Raw genomic sequence first — 19,626 nt, 5'->3', positions numbered from 1 at the left:
TAGGAGGTTTTTTGGATATCCATTCTTCAAACCTCGATGTATACTGAAATGCCAATGTCTTAGGTTGGTAAATGGGGTGGATATTTTCCTTCTTGCCACCCAAAAGAACGATCTTGGAGGCTTGAGAGTACCGATATCTAGGGTTAATTTTTGAATAAGGGAGGGAGGTGGTCATGTAATAGGTTGTGAAGTGCACATGCATTTTGAAAAGCGTATCAATCTTTACATCTTGTCCTAAAGTAAAGTAAAAGAATACAAGAGAAAATAAAATGAATAAAAAGCATAACACACATTAGTAGATAATAAAAAATAAGAAATGAAAACACACATTTTTAAAAAAAATGATCAAGTCGAAAAGGTTTGGGCCTATTAGCTTCCCCAGTAGAGTTGCCTACTGTAGCTATGTGATCTTCGAGTATGAAACATCGAAACTACGTAGTTTGGAGTCATCACCATTTTTTTTTAGAAAAATGGTGTGAATGGACACCCCAAAAATAATTTTGAAAAAATCATTTTTTGTTCGTAGTGACTCTTGTATATATAAGGTACTAATCTACCTAAGATATAGGTAAGGGGGGTCCATTTAGAAAATAGGAAAGGTGTTAAGCACCCTACTTTCTCTACCTTAGGTGGGAGTCCTAGATATGGTCCTTTTTTCGAAGATAAAATAAAGTAAGGAAAGTCAGGAAATTCCTAATTTTGACTTGGATCATGAGGGCTTTCTTATTGAGGAAAGAGCCCTATCCATGTCAATACTATGAGAATACAATTTTTTTTTTGAAAAATGTGAGCTTATTGGTCAAAGACCCATTGTCATAAGGAAGGGGTTCAATGTTTTAACCTCGAAAACATTTTGTGGTGGGTGCGAATGTGTAGGAATTTTTTTTTTTAAAGCTTTTTTTGAAAATATCTTCAACCCCTACCTTTTTGACCAAGCCAAAGCCCAATCTACCGAGTGTAGGTGAGGGTGTCCATTACATCCTAGGGTTGATCTAAATCGAAAAATAAAGAAAACAAAAAAAAAAGAAGGGAAATATAGAAGAGGAAAAATAGAAGGTAGAGAAAGTGGGATTGTTATATTACTTCGTCCTTACCCTCTCTTGTTCTTGACTTGTATATCTTTTTTGTCTTCTCTTCTTTGTTTTCTTGTGATAGTTTTTGAAGCTTGATCTTTCTTTTAATATGAAGAAGATGAGACTAATAGATTTGAGGTTAGGGATTGAGATGCTAATGTATGAACTTGAGTTTAAATATTAAGGGGGTAAAGATGTAAGTATTAGTGTAGGGATTTTGGATTGAGGGTTGAGAGGGTTCTTTAGAAGGATTGGGAGAATTCTTTAAAGAGATTGAGATAGAGATGAGAGAGAGATTTTTGAGAGGTTGAAACTTAAAAGATGAGGTTCAAGCATGAGAAGATTCTGTGATAGAGAGGTGGGCTTTTATAGATTTTGAGATGATTTTTAGGGGTTGGGTGGGCAAAGGCAAAAGGTAGAAGGTAATGATAGGAAATTCTTGAGGATTTTAGTTGGGATTTAAAATGGGTGGAGGATACTAAGGGTAAAGGATATCAATGGATCTTTTGACCCATATTGAGTGTAACCTAAGTAAGGTGGTTGATTGAGGGAATGGCTAAAGCATGATGGTTAGGTAGTTAGTTTTCGGAGGGTTGAAGAGATGGTGACACATGGCAAAAGAGTATGAGAGTATTGGTTAGATGAGTTAATTAAGGAGATTGGGGTGTGGGGGCATGAAGATGACTTGTGGAGGAAATGATGGTGTTAGGCAATGGCATGTGGCATGTGGCATGATGTAAGAATGGTGTTGGGTGATGATAAGATCATCTTTTGGGAGGTGCATTGTAGTGATGACATGTGGCAAAGGTATTTTGATTAATGGGCTTTGAAGCTAAAAGGCTTTTATACCTTGGGCTTTGGTTAAAGTGGTGAGTTGGTAATGAGGATGGGCTTGAAGCTTTGAATTAGTTTGAATGAAAGTGGGTGGTGGTTTAGGTTGTACTTATGGTTGATTGGGTTAAAGTCCATAATTGGATTTGGATTTAATGGGCTTAGCATTTTGGTGCGCTTTATGGAAGAAGGGTGCTGAAAATAAGATTAGAAAGTGGAATTGAGAGATCACCCTTAGGTCAATTGGGGCATTAGGGACCTTTTGTTTGGGAAGAAAGGCAATTTTGAGGGTTTAGGCCCTTAAGCCCTTTTCGACTTACAAATGCAGTTTTTGAGCCTTTTTTGCAATGGGGGCCGTTCAAATTGGTGTGTCTACACCTATTATTTTATTTTGATGTATTCTAATCATATTAGTACGTTCAACATATAAGAGTGCACATCCAATCATCCATGTTCTAATTAGATGGATAGAAGTAAGTTATTCAAACATTTAAAAATAAAAATATAATTATGAATGGATATAATAATTAATAATTTATTTATTAAGAAAGTTTTTATATGATAGTTAATGTGATATTATCATTCTCTTTTCATCCATAGATTCAGGTCAGAAGGATATAGTTGAGAAATTATGGGTCAAGGGACTTTAATCATATTTAACCCATTTTTTATTCGAATCTATTCCAAGGATTCAAACCCGCTAAATTCAATTTCCAGATTACTCATATTTTTAATTCAAGTTTTACCCATTTTATGGCCTATTGAAGACGATGACATTAGGGTCTTTTCATTCCATTAGTCTATTAAGAATTGAATTCTGAGATTGAGGCAAGCACAGGTTGAAACACACAAGGGGTATTTATTTCTAAGAGGAGAAAAATTTAAGGGCATTTTGATCTTTTTATTCATTAGTCTATTTAAAAGACTGAAGTCAAAAGGAGGCATGTCATTAGTTTCAAAAGGTGGGTATTTCTCATAATTAGCATTTCAAACGTTAGGATAGCTGTGGTCCTACCCGTTAATCATCAAGAATCAGAATCACGATGAAATTCGGAGAAACCTCACTAAAGATTAAAGAAAAGCCCTACGTAGTACACCTATAAATATATAGACAAGTAAGGCATCATCGAGTACTCTTCTTCAAGTATTGTGTATTGTTGTTTTTGGTTGCTCTGGCTTACATTATTTTCATTTTTTGTGGATTGATTATTGATCTATTTGGTTAATTAGCGATATTAATGACAGTTGAATGACTTTGTTTTGTGTAGGATTTATGAGAGATTTGACTAAATCTTCAAGAACTAATGCACTTAGGCGGTTTGATCACAGCAGACCACACAACTTCATTTTCCATGGGCATTGAATTGTTAAAAAAGCTCTAATATTGATCTTAGTCTGGCATCAATGCAACTTTGTTCAGAGGATAATTGCTTTTTTTTTTTTTTTTTTCCTATTGATAAGTTGGTCTCCTGATTCTACCAAAATCAAGCTGAGTACCCTGACCGATAATAAATCAATGCCAGATCAAGATCAATCTATAGTACCAGAGCTTGCTGCTTGGATAATGAACATAACAAATTACAAAGGCTGGTACTATTTGATTGATACTGTGGGCTAGAGAGGCTGTATCTTAAAACCCCCCCTCCCCACCATTCAACAAAATGCCTTAATTCCATGGTTAAAATAGGGCTATAATACCATTTTAACTACCAATCCAGGTGAACCATCATCCTCCCTAGTCCTTCAAGACATACAATGCACAACAGACCTATGATCATTAGGCTTCAACCGGGTTATTCTATTCCACCTCTTTGAAAGAAAAGTACGTAAGTCAAAATACCCAAATGATAATCCTCAGAACCAGTCTATACATTATATTCTCGTTTCTAATTTATTTTGAATCTTTCTTGTATTAGAAAAGTGTGTTGATTTTCTAATGCCCCTCTCTAACCCCCATCACATAACCGTAGATCATTTGCCCAGGATATGTATAACCATAAATCTTTTTCTTATGTATCCTGAGGCAAATGATCTTCGGTTCTATGATGGGGGAGTCATAGAGTGGGGAATGTGTCAGAGGGAGGGCGTCATATTATCGCAACTCATTAGGAAAAGGTGAAATTTCACAATAGGAAAAATTTTCATTTTATTTAAAAAAAATATATGATGATAAATGAAAAGATGTTTCTAAAGGAAGATGGGATCTTCTACTCCCATGTATTTGGGAAGGCTTCCTAACTCCATCTCCTATTTATTTGTACTTCACCTATGACTCTCCTCGGGCAGACAAGCTATGAATAATACGGTTGACTTTTTGTGGCCTTCGACTAGGTGATTTGGTGGGGGTGTTTATATGCTCCTCCTTATGCAGAGACAATAAATAAGGCCAAGGGTTTCACTTTCCATCATTCTTTGGCTTTGGTTGGTTGTAAAATGCAGTTAGAGGATCTACTTCATGACGTTCTCTCACACCAAAAGCTCACTCATTTACTTCAAGAAAAAGAGTCCAGATTGTACATTTGCCTTGGATCCCATTCCCTCTCTTAAAGGGAGAACCAACCGCAATGCTGAGGTGACCTCCAGATTGACTTCCTTTCACAATTTTTTGACATAGAGTTGCACAAAACTCGAATCTCGAGTAAAAAGTAATTTCGAGAATAATTTGTCACCAGATTGTACACTTTTTTCCCCTGATAATGACTTTTAACCATTACATTATATTTTTGTCAGAATAATTTTTGGAACAGCAATTTCGAGAAACCAAATTGTGTGAGATGAGAGAGAGATATGACAATAAAATTTCACATACCCTAAAAGTGTAAGTCCAACAATACAAGCCCCATGCCCAAGGTATCAATGGGATGGATAGAAGATTAACCCCTTTGGATTCAAGTAAAAGACCCCCATTGATTTCTAACCTAGTACCAGCATTGAACAGCCATTGTTTTGGTTGTTGTACAAGAAGTACAATCAATTACATTTTCTGCCTAAACTCAACATAATAAGAAATAACAGCATTTTCAACAAAAAAAAAAGAAAAAAAAGGAAAAAATAAATCAGAAATAAGCTGCCCTCCCGGGAACAAAAGACATGTTACTTCCTCCTGGATTCTATGGCAGCCACAATTCTAGAACCTGATGAGAGAGCCTGCTACAATTTTATGGGATGCTGAGGATATGATCCAACCTCTATCTCACTTGTCGGTGTGGAAGGCAATGTGGCCTTTCCCAACAAAAACCCAAAAAAGCTTGCTAGCCAACAACATGTACCTTCGAAGACAAGCTTCATGCATAATACATGTAGAGACTGTTGGCAGCAGCACAAGCAATTGAGTTTTCAGTTGGGTGCCACGCTAGGTGGAGCAACTTTGTTGAGAAATCAAAAGCATTTCCATTTGTGTCGGCAACTGGACTATCCGCTCCTGTTATAGATCCAACAAAAACCCAAGTAACAATGTGGTTTAAAAAGCAAAGGATACCGATTCATTCGTAAAGGATCCAATCGGCTTATAGTTTTACACCTCGACTCAAAACCATTATAGAACATTTTTGGAGCTTGTTTTTTTTATGTTAAATATAAATATCATTGATTTGTAAGAATATATATCTTTGTGATCTATTAAAAAGAGATTTTAGGATAAATCTTGAGACAGTGTGTGGGACCCACAGTTGTGTTTTATTATATATATTTATTAAGATCATTTAAATTGGTTTGGCTCGTCTCAAGTTATCTGAGTCCTAGTGGGTGCCGAAATGAGACGAAAAACTGATTTTGAAAACCAAGATTCCATTACCTTCCAATAGTTTGTATTGAAAACAAACATGACAACACTAACCTCGTCGCACAACACGCGTTAAACTACTGCTTAGTGATCTTGAAGGTCTTGAAGGGGTTGGCACTTGTCTCCTAAACAAAGATACAAGCATTACATGAAGAAAACAGATAATATAGCTCAAAATAGTGAGTATAACAACTATATCATTCATAATTAACCAAAAGACTATTTTAGAGAGATTCTATTGCCACACCAACTTTTGCTAACAACACCCCAATCCATATGTAAATCACGAAAGAATTAGCACGTATATTGGGGTGGCTTTAGTAAAAGTTGTCTTATTTTGTCTATAATATACCTCATTGGGTTTTTGCTGGCTTCCAAAGTTGTTGCTTCAGTGCTGCCAGCAGCACAACCAAACACGCGAAACAGATTGCTGGGATTACAGAGACGGAATTAGAATCACATATTCAAGCATAGGCATCATCATCTTGGGTTTCAGTAAATCATAGGGATAAACACAGACCTGTAGGAACCAGTTGCAACTCGTGATCCATCCCCACTTAGGCAACACTCAAATTTGTCGAAGATTGAATCGTTTTCATATAAATCACAGAGCTGATCAAGATCAGAATCTTATTATAATCAGCACATAAACAATAATAGTTGCATGAAATCCATACACCATATTTTGGGCTCTTAAGGAATTTTTTTTTTTAAGACAGGAGTCACCTTTGGCCTTAAATATTCATGAACCTGGAAAGTTGCAACTGGACCAGAATCCATATTTATGTCCCATAGCTACCAACCATGAAAACAAATTTTGAGTGAGAAAACAAATAGAACCGTGGAAAGAATTTCTTCTAATGGAAAAAAAAATCTAAAACCATGAATAAACTTTCTGCTTCAATAAAACAAGTCAAACTAATAATTTTAGAGAGATTATATTGCCACACCAACTTTTGCTAAAGCCACTCCAATTCATACGTAAATCATCAAAATAATTAGCTCACGACTTGGGGTGCCATTAGTAATGATATCAAGAAGCTAGAAAAATGATATATTAAGATTGACGCTTCAAGCAGTGAAAATGAAGGGGAAAAAATACTGAAATCCAGCATACCAAAAATGCTCAAACACTTTGCATTGAATTGGTATTTCAGAAAAATTCAGAAGGGCCTGGTCGGGCACACCATTTGCTTCTTTTCTTTTCTTTTGCCCTTTTGACAAGTCACATGTCCTTGAATTAGTCACTTCTATATTCTAACAGTGCACCTATATGTTTTCAAAACTCGGTTTGACGTCTCATCCATGGACAAGACTGAGTTTTCTCAGACAAGTCAACTCGTGTGACAATATAAACTATTTAACTCGGTTTATTATTCGTATATATTTAAATGAAAATAATAATTATTATTTTTTTAATAAAATAAGGTAGATTAGAAGTTGATTAGTCATAAAATCCTATTTTATTTATATAATAAATACTTAAATTCTAAAACAAAATGATTATTTTAATCAAAATATACAAAATCCCAGTTGACTCAGCCAAAATATCGTCTGAGTCATCTCGTTTATCTTGCGAGATGGTGTGAAGTCTGAGACGCCATGTACATCCGTCTCGTTGTTGAACGATACCTAGGTAACTCGGTCTCGGACAAGATTTAAACCATGTCATCAACAAATTGAATGGGGGAGATCTATGTGTGAATGGACCCTTGTCGCACACTTTAAAACACCTTATAAAATATCCTTTTTCATAGCCCCATTGACAAATTGAACATGGGAGATAGATGCGCGGATAGACCCTCGCATGGTTTAGAACATTCTAAAATACCCTTTTTCATAGCCTCTTACAGCAACCTACTAACAGACTCCTCTATCACCATAATGTAAGAAAAACAAGGATGTTTGTGTTGTTTTGTCTCGTGGGCGAGGGGGTGCTATCTGAGCCCTCAAAAGCTCTTTCAAAAATAAGGCCAAGGCCTTTTGTTGAGGCTAGAAACAGAAGTCATCAATACACATTTTAATCTATCTTCTCCATCTCAACCAAACTCACCATCCCCCACAACATGTAGTCCAGAAAACCCTGGTTGATGCGATAATAGACCTCCATATCAACATTGCAATGTAGACCAATGTAACGGACCTGGCCCCTCATCGTGTAACACCTGTGTGGCACTCAAGCTAAGCCATACAATCTAGCTCAAGTCAGCCTTAACCCCCAATGAGTCCCAAGAGTTTCATCAACTCTTCAAGGCACTCACACACGCTCACAAGAGAATGCACATACACTAGTGTTAACTCTTGGAAGCTTTACACTAAGCAAGTGTGTGAACAAATGAGGTATCCATCTCCTTATACAGACTTGAGGGGGTGGAATTTTTTTTTCAAGCATATAAAAATTGTTTTAGCATGCCTAATAGTATAAAATAGTACGTCTGTAACATAGTTGCAAAAAGTTCACACATCAAATCAAAGCTGATACTCATATAAATAGAAAATATAAAGATGTGAACCTTAAGAGTCATGTAATCACGGCTAAGTATATGTCTTCCATCCTTCCCAAACTTAATATCCGAAATTGAGGCAATAATCTCTGTGAAAAAGGACCTGGAACCAGGTGTCTCCTGCTCCTCAAACCTGTATGTGACAAAGTATAATATTTGCTAATGTATCTAAAGATAGATGAAGTAAATTCAGTATATATACGTATATAATTAGGTTACTAAACAAAAAAAGTTGAAAGTCACTGGTGATGATAATATGCCTTGGCAAGATGCACTGTAACTCTGTAAGAATGCCCAGATATTAGAATAGAAGGGAAAAAGGAATCACTTACAATTTTGTATGAGTATCACACAAAGCAGATTGCCGTAAATCGATAAGTCGGATTGAGCCCTTTGAGCTACTATATGCTAGCGTATTACAATGGGTAGGGTGGAATTCAGCTGATGTTATCACCTCTGCAAGTGTGATCATAGTATTAAGTTCAAGCATGTGACATCATCAAATACAATTGCCAAGACTAGAGCAAATACATGCCATCTCTTAAACCAAAAAATAGAGATTCATGGAAATGGATGCATAAGATATGGGTAGGTGAACATCGAAAAAGAGAGAAGAAAAATGTTCATGCTCGAGGCAAATTGTCGGTCAGGAGAAAACCCAAGATTATCTTGACCGAGGCATTCTAAGACAATCTGAAATATAGAATTTAAAAAAAACTAATGTCCAATATTCCCAACACTTGATATACCGACATTCACGTGGAGACATTAAAGCAAATTGGTATAAAAATACATTAATGCAGAAATCTTACACAAAAAGGCTAATTCATATCTAATAACTAAATAATTAAGATGAGTAGGTTCTAATTAAAAAGTGAGGACTGGCAAATTTTTTTTCCCTTGGTAAACATAAGGATTAGTTAAAATAGATAAATCAGTACAATCGAAAGAAGGTTGAGGAGACCATCCTAGAACGACTGAAAAACCACAAAAGGGACAAAAAACAAGCCCCAACAAAAGCACTGCTAAATCTCCACATTACTTCTCCCCAGCAATCAGACTCCCACTTAAAAAAAAAATCTTCAAAGAAAAAGAAAAACTCCTTATACAAATTACACCAATAAAACGGTAAATCAAAATACTTATGAGAACAGATAACCTCCCTTTCTTCTCACTCCTTGTCATTAAACAACCTTCTACTCCTCTCATTCCAAATGATCCAACAGATTGCAAAAGATATAAAACCCCACAAGATCTTCTTGAGTTATCTAAATGGAATGGGAGTCCAACATTGAAGGAGAATCTATCTTCTTCAACCTTCAAATCTAAAGAACATCATTTGTTTAATCCCTGAAATTTTTTCGAATCCCACCCCCCCCCCCCCCCCACCACCCCTTTAAAAAAAAAAAAAAAAAGAGCTGGATAATTGATGAATCCAAACTTCATTACTACCCCCATAAGATGAAAAAAAAAGCTCACCCAATTAGATCTCGCAAGACTACAATGAATGAAAATATGATCCAGTAGCTCAACATTAAGCTTTAAAACCGAATGAAGGAGAAACCTCTAAAATGTGGTCCCATTTTGTAGCTCTATTTCAAATCGATTGGGTCTTTCCAGAGTCAGTCTTATCTTTGTTTAAAAATTGGAATCAAAATATGTTCAATAAAATGAAAAGAATCCTATAGCCATTACTACCTTTTGCAGTGTGCAAGGGAATTTGTAAACAGAGGAACTGAAGAATCTTCCAAGGGAAAGAGCTATCGATTCAGGATAGGATTCTTAATCATAGTCACCAAGTCGAGGTTCGGGAATAAGTCGGCAAGGGAAAAAGTCAAAAAAAAGGGGAAAAAATCGACATAGTGTTAAGACAATATATTTTTTTTCTACTAAGTGTTGTTATCATTTATATCATCAAATCCTATTTTAAATTATAAGAATAAATGGTCTTTGACAAAACGCTTTTAAAAAGACGATTAAATCACATTTTTTTGTTTCAATTATGACTTTTTTCAAAAAGTCGTGATTAAATCGCGACTTTTTCTAAGAGTCGTTATTTAATCACCAGTCTTAAAAATCCCGATTTAAACACAACTTTTTGAAAAAGTCGGCGACTTTGGTGACTATGTTCTTAATACACTTGGTTGATTGTTTGCATGGTGTAAAGTGTTTTCTGATTTTAAAGGTGTATCTTTAGAGGAGTTTGTTTTCAAGTTGGACCTTATGTGCTTAGGGTAGTCTCATTAGTCTTTCCTATGTAATCAAGGTGGGTCACTTTGACCTCCTTTTATCTAATAAAATTTATAATTATCAAAAAGGAAAAGAAGAAACCTCAAGTAATTAGATAGTCTAAAATTAATATATTATCTAAAGTTGCGGACCACATGAAAAGAAAACACTTTCAATTGTACCTTTGGAGCCCAAATGAAAGCACTCACGAAAGATGATTGACAAGGAGAGAGCATGGACTGGTAGAAAGATTTAATAGAGAAAAAAACTCCAATCATGTGTCTTAGTCCATACCCTTCAATCTTCCATCACTTGGGAGATTGGGGTATCAAAGATAGCTCCAATTAGGCAATGCGAGAGTCAACTCCCAATAATTGATGTTCCTTCTGAAACTAAAGTCCAAAGATAGCATTCCTTCGCCTAGTGTCCACTCAACAAAATTTGAATTGGTAAATTCGTCCTGTCAAAATACCACAAAAAGATCTGAAAACTGAATTCTAAGAGATGCTTTTCCACAACAGTAATCCTTTCGAAAGGGAAATATGTCTCCCCTTCTAACTCTAAAAGCAGCCCTTTTCCTAAACTTTGGCAGAACATTTTATATGCTCTTCCACACATTGAATCCATAAGATGAAGTCACAACACCACTTTCCATCCAAAACCTTCATCTTCATATTTGACCAAGATCAATGGCCTCCATAAGCTGTTTTGTTTAATAACTTCAAACCTCTAAAGCCATTTACCCAACGATGCCATTATCCTTATCCCAAGGCAACGTACTCCTAGCCCTTCTCCCCTTTGAAAGACAGACTATTAATTGATGAGATGCCTACTCTAGGTCTCTTCCCTATCATTCCACAAAAAAAATCCTTAGATAACTTATCAAACTGGTTTTCTACACTCCGGAGAAGAGGAAAAGAAGACATGAAATATACCATAATGCTTGATAAAGTACCTTTTCATGAGCGTCATCTTACTTCTTGTTTTCCATCCTCCTAGCCTCAACTTTGTTATTTCAATATCCAGTTGCCACATTGACTTTACCTTATACATGCTCCAAGAGGTAAGCCAAGCTAACATGTGTAAAAATGGCCCACCCTACACTCCAATACAAACGTCATCTCCCCCAGATTGTCAATTACCCCCACTACCCTTTCACGGTTGTAATTTTTTTTAAGGGTAATTCAAGTGGATTGATTTCTTGGAGAGTCGGAAAAGCTTTGAAATGCTGAAGCGTGTTAGTGGTGATAACAACAGCAATGTGATAACAACCTTTTCAAGGTTGTATAAAAAGGTTCTTTTGTTCGAATCCTTTCAATTCATGGAATTAATTAGGAGTACAATAACAGTAGTAAATAGTATTGACGAAAGAATCAAAACAAACAATAAATAATAGGACAAACAAAAATGGGAACAATTCAAATCCGTGACGCAACAAGTTGCATTAGAGCCGAAGGTTACTTCTTGACCTAGCTACAAGGATGGGGTCATCTTCGCAAACAGGTTTGACCATTACTACCTTGGTGCTAGTTTGCCTACAGTTGTAGTTATGTCTCAATATATATTAGTTAGCAAATTCATCCAGTAGATGGTGGGCAAACATTTCCATTAGCAAGTGAATGCTGGCTGGTTTGTGTCTTGTTAGCATGGTAACAGTTTCATAACCAAACTTTCAATTTCAAAATTGAAATTAGTAAGATAATTGGGATACAATACTCTACAAATAGGCAATGTCTTGTTATCATGGTAACAGTTTCCAATTTATCTTTATTGAGCCAATTGACCAACCTTTTATCCCTGGCTTTAGTTGTCTCATCTGGATTATCGACCCATGCACAAGTTAGTACTTTCATGAAAAAATACGGGCTAACTGACAAACCAAAAAAGGAACTCTCTCTCCAAGGATTTGACTACGAACTCTTTCTCTCTGATCACCTATCACTTACATTGGACTGATACAAAGCTCGTTTAGTCGCCCAAAGGGGAATATGGTATTGGTCATGATAAGACCTTTGCACATGTGGCCAAGATGACTTTTGTTCAGAGTCTCATTGTGGTTGCTTCATCCAAGATTTTGAACTAATCTCCATCCCAAAAGTATGGATTTAAAAATCACTCCAAACAGTCTACACAATTTTGGATTGAAGTGGAGCCTCAAATTGGTCAAGCCAAATCCTAAAATCTTTAGAGTGGAAAAGCACAGTAGCATTATACAAGGTTCTTGTTTAAAAACTCCCATTCTGCAAACCTTGTCCAATTCTTTCATTTCTTTCTTGTCCTTAATATAATGAACCCTTGGCTGAGAAAAAGAGACCGTCACTAAAAAACCAAGACTATGGTAGCACAACTCATAGAAAAGAAAAAAGAAATTACCCAGATCACAAGAGAAGAAAGATGGACCTGCCGTGGGTTTCCATGATAAAAGCAGTGTGAAAAAAAAAAAAAAAAAAAAAATACTTCGTTGATAAGCTAAAACATAAAAACACCTTCACTAAAGTAATCAGTATTGAAGCATCTCATTTCCATCAAATACAAAGGCCAAGGATAATGATTTACAGAACATAAAACTAATGTATTCAGCAAGTACTGAGATTCCTGACTCCAAAGAAACCTCAAAACCGCCAAAATAAAACCTTACTGCAAATAGAATTAGAGTAAAAGTATACCAGTTAGATCCTCCATGTTTGCAGGCTTCACATCAACAATATTGAAACTTTGGTTGCTTACTTCCAAGTTCCAAAGATTTATTCTCAGATCATCAGCCGATACAAAAGTCTCACCGTCACTGGAAATGGAAAATAGAGAGATTAAAGTGATGAGTGAATTTCAAGAGAGAGACAGAGAGAGAGGGAAAAAAACTAAAAGAAGATAGGGCATGTCAGACTAGAAAATATGTTTGCGCAAAAGGAAACTTTATTCTCTAAATAATTTATACAATTTCAGAGAGGAGGATACATGCAAAATGTATTGTGACACTGTTAACGCATTACTTTTGTTTTTGCTAAGCAAGCAAGGGATTAGTGGTTAATGGAGGTGAAGATGGGTTCAACGGGATTTGAACCTAGGACATGGGATCAACTCTCCTCAAGCCTTTACACATTACTGTTTTATGAATTATAAAATATGAGATATCTCAGTCATAGAATTTCCCAGAGAAGATATGCAAAATATTATTGTACAAACCACCTAGTGGTGCTGTTTGCGCCCTACTTCTGGCATGGACTTTCAAGAAAACAGTGGAACAATTCTTCTTTTATGAATATAAAACATATCATCGAAAGGGCAAGGGAGGTCAAGAAGGCCCACCCTTACAAAAGAGATGAAGAAGGAAAAAAAACAATAAGAAGAGACCCATACCCTGGACCTACTCTTCTAGACGGCCAGTCCAAACAAGCTCCCAATCGAAAAGAAAATTCTAAAAAAAAAAATAAGCATAAAATCTTCAAATTGCTTATGCCAAAAGAACATGTACCCAAGAATATTGATTATAACCTCATATGAGCATGCTTTCACAAAAAACTGCCTATTTCACCTATTCCACAAGCCCCGACAAATAGTAAAAGTTGACAAAGATCAAAGAGTCATTTTCCTATCCACAATAGCTAGCTACTAACAGCCAACTTTGGAAAAATATATAGAATGGAGCTCGGAAAGACCCATCGAATATTAAAAAGAGAAATGAAATGGGACTAAACTATAGTGGATCAAAAGATGATTAGTTGACTCGCCATTGAAAAGAGACCAAAACTAATACCCCGAGCAATAATAATATGATCCTTAACAAATCCTAACTAAAGCCGCCACACAAATAAAAATTTACACCTAGGATGAAACACGAGGGGCCCAAACAGCAAAATTCAGAAATTCAGAAATTCAGACGATGAGACAGAATAAAAGGATTGACAAAGAACATGATTGAAAACAAACCACAACTGATGATCTTCTTCGAGAGGAAATATGGATATGGAAAACGGACAATTAGTAAGGTAAGTATCTAATTCCTCTTCCCTTATGATTTAATCCTTCCTTCCCTTAAGTCGCAGTGTGGGGTCTGGTCCCAAGGTTCGGTCTAAGGTGGTTTTCTTTGTTTGTACAGCGATCCGAGAAAGGATTCTTACCTTGATAAGTTGAGAAGAAGGGGCTTTTGTGGTTCGAATTGTTATTGCATGTGTATGGCTGAGGAGGAATCGGTGAACCACTTGCTTGTGCATTGTGTTGGGGCAAAAGAGGTATGGGACCATTTTATGGCTTTGTTTGGGGTGGTGTATTGTGTATCGGCTACTTTCAAAGAAGTCTTCAGGTGCAATTGGGATCAAGTTTCCGTGATTCATAGAGATTAATTTGGAGCCTAACCCTGTTTGCGATTACTTGGGGTATTTGGAAGGAAAGGAATGCACGAGTTTTGGAAGGAAAAGTGCAATACAGCCAAAAGATGCTCTTATTGATTCTTGGGCTCCTACTTTTTGGTGTAAAACCTTTAAAGAGTTCAAAGGTGTTTTCTTTGAGGACTTCTGAATCCATGGGAAAGGGTTTGTAATATTTCTGAGTTGTAGCTCTGTGTGCTCCATGTATCTAGGTTGGTCATTTTGACCTCCCCTTTTTCATCTTTAATAAAATCTTCTTTATTTATCAATAAATAATTAAATAAATTCCTCTTCCCAGTCATTAACACCATACAATAACTCCTCCAGTAAGATTTAAAATCTAGTTTTGGATGCAATGTTTCAATCAGGAGAAAAAATAAAATGGTCTCAACTGAGACATTCGGAGACCATCTAAATCATTCATAAATGAAGGCAACCGTCTGTATCCACTAGCATTTTCAATTCTTTAGGCTCACAAAGTTTAAAATTGTACAAGTGATGCAACCAATCAAATAGCTAGCTAAACCAGAGAAAAAGTTTATGTCAAGAAATGGCTTATACACTAACATTAGATCATCACAACAAGCTCCAAATCCATCACAGCAACCTCAATACCAACCCTACTTTTTTTTCCTAAAAGCCTTCTCCCTTTTACTACACATATCAGATATAGATAACACCAATACCACAAAGAAATATTGAATTGGTAATTACTTCAAAAGAATGTTAAAATGGCATGCTTGCTAATATAAAAGACTGGACACTATAAAAATAACTACTACTTTCCAGGAGAAGGGACCAAGATATTAATAAATAAATCACTATTGAATGGAGAAGCAAACCAACAAAAGCACCAGTAAAGAGTGCTTTGGTGCAAATTGAAGGCGGCTCTAAAAAGGTGAGAGGAAAATCTAAAATGATATGGGTGGAAGGGTTCTGAGAAAAGATATGAAGACACATGCATTGAATGAAAATAAGGCCGACGATAGAGTTGAATGAAAAAAGAGAGTTCATGTTGCAGATCCCAATGTGTAGGATAGAGTTCACTTGTCATTCTACTTCTGGTACTATCATTCTGATTGTGTATGTAGATGATATCATTATTACAAGGAGTAACTCAGCTGGCATTGTGCAATTGAAGGCTCACTTGGGAACTCGTTTTCACACTAAAGACTTAGGCCTTCTTCGTTAGTTTCTTTAAATCGAGGTAACTCGCTCCAAGGAAGGACTTACTCATTACCAACGAAAGTGTGTTAGATTTATTATATGAAACGGGGAATTTGGGTTCTCGTCCAGTTGACACACCTATGGATTCTTTTGTCAAGCTTGATGCCGAACAGGGGATAATTTTTTAGGACACTGGAAGATGCAGGCGGTTGGTTGGTAAGCTTATCTATCTCATGATCAATCGCCCAGACATTACTTATGTTGTGGGAGTTGGTAGTCAATTTATGCATGCACCTCGACAACCTCATTGGGAAGTTGTATATCGTATTTTGTGCTATCTGAAGGGTGCCCCTAAAAAAGGTCTCTTGTATCGTCTTACATCGTCACTATCTATTTCTAGCTTTTTTGATGTTTGATTGGATGGATAGCCGTATTGATAGACGGTCTACATCTGGTTATTGTACATTTATTGGAGGCAATCTTGTTACTTGGTGTAGCAAGAAACAAAATGTAGTGGCTTGTTTTAGTGCTGAACTTGAATATCATGCGATGACGCACACTGCATCTAAGATGTTATGGGTTGGTTCTCTTCTTCGAGACATGGGTGTTGAGGTTCCGTTACCGATGCAAATGTATTGTGATAATCAGGCAACTATTTTCATTGCGAGTAATCCATGAGCATACGAAGCATATTGAAGTGGATTGTCACTTTGTTTGGGATCTACTCATGTGCAAACAAATTATCACACCTTATATGAAATCCGATGATCAGCTTGCCGACATCCTGACTAAACCCTTATCTTGGGCATCCTTTTCTTATTTATGATCCAAGCTGGGCATCTTTGATATGTATTGCTCCAGCTTGAGGGGGAGTGTTAGAGTTCTTGTATGTCAGTCCTATTTGGTCTGCTAGTCATGTGGGCTGTTTATGTAATAGTGGGGCCCACACTGTAGTGTTTAGAAAAAAAAAAAAAAAATGTTGACTAAGTCAACTAAGGTTGACTCAAGTCAAGTCAACTATGATTGACTCAAGTCAAGTCAAGTCAATTATTGTTGACTAGTCAAACAACTTTGACTAAGTCAAATTAACTAAGATATTGTAAGAAATTCTAAAAGAATTAGAATTTTGTAATATCTAGATATTTAAAATATCTAGATATTTTTTAAAAAAATATCAAATAGAGATATTAGCTGATTTTTTAATTGTTGTTTCATTTTCTTTACACAAAGACAAGAAAGAAAAGTAAGAAGAAAAGAAGGAAGAGAAAGAAAGAAAGAAGAGAAAGAAAAGAAGGAAAGGAAAACAAATAAAGTAGGCCCTTACAACTATTTATAATGGTTTTAGTAAAATATATGTATGTATATATATATGTATATTGCTGATTTTCTAGTTGTAAAAATTGGATTTGTGTTGTTTTAAAAATAATTTTGATTAGAAATTTTAAAGTTAAAATTGTTTTGTAAATTTTTAACAATATGCATATTATTTATACATATTTATATTATTGTTTTTATGATTTTAAAGCATGCTGGTATATGGTATTTTGTTTAAAATGAATTATTACATGTTAGTAATTGATTTATACATGTTTATACGTAATTATATATACTAAAAACAAAATACAGCAACTATGAAAGTTGCTATTTTTGTATTAAATTGACACCATGATTGTTGGATAGAATATAAAAAAAAAATGGTTGCTTTATACGTACGTTATACGTGTTTATACGTACGTTATACGTATTTATACGTATTGAAAATAAAATACAACAGCTTTAAAAGTTGCTGTTTTTATATAATATATTACTATGTTTACTTTAGTTTCATGCTTAAAAATATTTGTTAATTTATACGTTTTATAAGTACTTAATACGTATTTATACGTATTTTGTACTTGTCAAAAAGAAAATACAGCAACTATATAAGTTGCTGTTTTTTTTTTACACAATACATATTTTGTTCACATTTTTATAAACATACATGATTTTTGAATAAGTTAAACTGGTGGACAGTTTACTTTAATCATTTTAGTGATGGATTTCCAAGAAATGTTTCTAATTAAAAGTTGGGTAGAAAAGTAATTTATTAAAATAAATATGAGAACGAGTTCTCAATTGAATGTCGTGCTTTTAAAATATCCAGTTAGTGAGATGCTTCGGCGTATGCCGTATAAGACACGAAAAGGAGAGAAAATATGAAGTGATGCTTCAGTCATAGACTGTGTAAGACACGAATGAGTGAAATGCTTCGACTAAGGGTCGTGTAAGACACGAAAGAAAGAAAGAAAAGAGAGATAAGACTGTACATTTAAGAGTGGACTGGATATTTAAAACACGTGTATGTTTTATTTTTCATTACGTTTTGAAAAGAAAATAAATACTTATATGTAGTATTTTAGTGATTTATTAAAGAGATTGTGAAAACCTATAAAGAATAACATGTTGTGATATTTCCGGAATGACGTGTTATTCTAGGATAACAGTTGCGTTGTTTGAGTTCTTATGTATTATGGGATGCATAAGAACACAACATCACAACAGGAATCCGGGAGTTTCTTTTCTATCTTTAATAGAGAACAAGATGTAGATAGTTGTATGATTGATAGAGAATATCGAGGATCACATGCACGCCAGATTGGCATAGATGAAGATGGCTAGTTAATGATCATTAATAGTCTAGAGTAGTCAAGAAAGAATGACCTACTTGATTTGGCCCGTTTCTTAAGGCCTTGGTCAACGGCCAACCTGAGCCGGAAAACAGTTACCCAAATTGTGGCAGAGGCTGGCCATAGAATCAGGAACTAACGGTGGGGTTCCACACTGGTGAAGTATTGGAATAATCGTATTTTGACTGAGATGTTCACATCAGTCGTGACCCTCAACTCTCTATTATAGTACTCTATTATTTGATGTTATATTATGAACAATTGTTTTCTTCAGATTTTTTGTTTTAATTTCCTACTAAGTTTTATGACATCGGAGTTCAATTATTTTTAATTGTGTTGAATATTAAATATGCATGATTTATGAATTCTTAGAATGTTTAAACTGCATATAGGATGCTGTTATTTAGAATTGTAAGATTCCCCTATTGGGTAACTCCCCTGTTACTCACCCCTACGACATCAAATTTCAGGCGCACCTGGTTTAGGTGATCCTTCCGAGGAGGCTCAGTGCCAGGGCCGTATAGATGATCAGTCCAAGCTTCCAGGAGTGGAGCATGGGTATTACTAGTTATAAGTCTTAAACTAGAGTTAGGTTTAAGTCTTTAGCTATCGTTTTTGGTTATGTAATTATGAACACTATAGTATGTCATTACTGTTTTATGTATATATGACAAGTGTTTCTGATGTTTGAGGATACGTGTCTGTTCTGTTGAGCAATGATCAGGTATGACATATAGTTATATTATTTGCCGTTTACGTTTATGAATTGATTATCATGATATGGGTTTTATATCATGCCTCGGGATTCAACTTGGGAATCATGAGGATTCGGGTTGAGTTTTTGGGGCGTGACACACACTTTATATTATGTATGTGGGCCTCATATACTTTTAAGTGTTTTAAATATGTAAGGAGGGGAGGTCAAACCCTAGCCTCAAAGCTATGTTAGTCTCTCTCTCTCTCCCATCTTCTTCTCTTTTTCTTTCTCCATCTTCTCTACCCTTGACCTAG

The 19,626-nt window shown here is 35.5% G+C and overlaps 1 protein-coding gene across 2 annotated transcripts in view; it reads right to left on the bottom strand.

Moving 5' to 3' along the window:
- Positions 1 to 4,692: 4,692 nt before the first annotated feature.
- Positions 4,693 to 19,626, bottom strand: part of LOC147410663 (serine/threonine protein phosphatase 2A 55 kDa regulatory subunit B beta isoform-like) — a 33,521-nt gene continuing 18,587 nt past the window's right edge. For both annotated transcript variants that reach the window (XM_086438166.1, XM_086438157.1), the window contains exons 7-14: positions 13,085 to 13,203; positions 8,522 to 8,645; positions 8,199 to 8,322; positions 6,412 to 6,480; positions 6,206 to 6,297; positions 6,038 to 6,115; positions 5,740 to 5,810; positions 4,693 to 5,325 (exon numbers count right to left, since the gene is read on the bottom strand). In XM_086438166.1, the coding sequence (XP_086294292.1) occupies positions 5,189 to 5,325; positions 5,740 to 5,810; positions 6,038 to 6,115; positions 6,206 to 6,297; positions 6,412 to 6,480; positions 8,199 to 8,322; positions 8,522 to 8,645; positions 13,085 to 13,203 (814 nt within the window). In that variant the 3' untranslated portion in view covers positions 4,693 to 5,188. The remainder of the gene's footprint in view (positions 5,326 to 5,739; positions 5,811 to 6,037; positions 6,116 to 6,205; positions 6,298 to 6,411; positions 6,481 to 8,198; positions 8,323 to 8,521; positions 8,646 to 13,084; positions 13,204 to 19,626) is intronic.

The sequence above is a fragment of the Akebia trifoliata genome, chromosome 1, assembly GCF_017979445.1.
Source record: "Akebia trifoliata isolate Shusen 1 chromosome 1, ASM1797944v1, whole genome shotgun sequence".
Classification (NCBI taxonomy): Eukaryota; Viridiplantae; Streptophyta; class Magnoliopsida; order Ranunculales; family Lardizabalaceae; genus Akebia; species Akebia trifoliata.
Note: the sequence above shows the minus strand (reverse complement) of the source record. Positions and strands in the feature narration are given on the sequence as shown.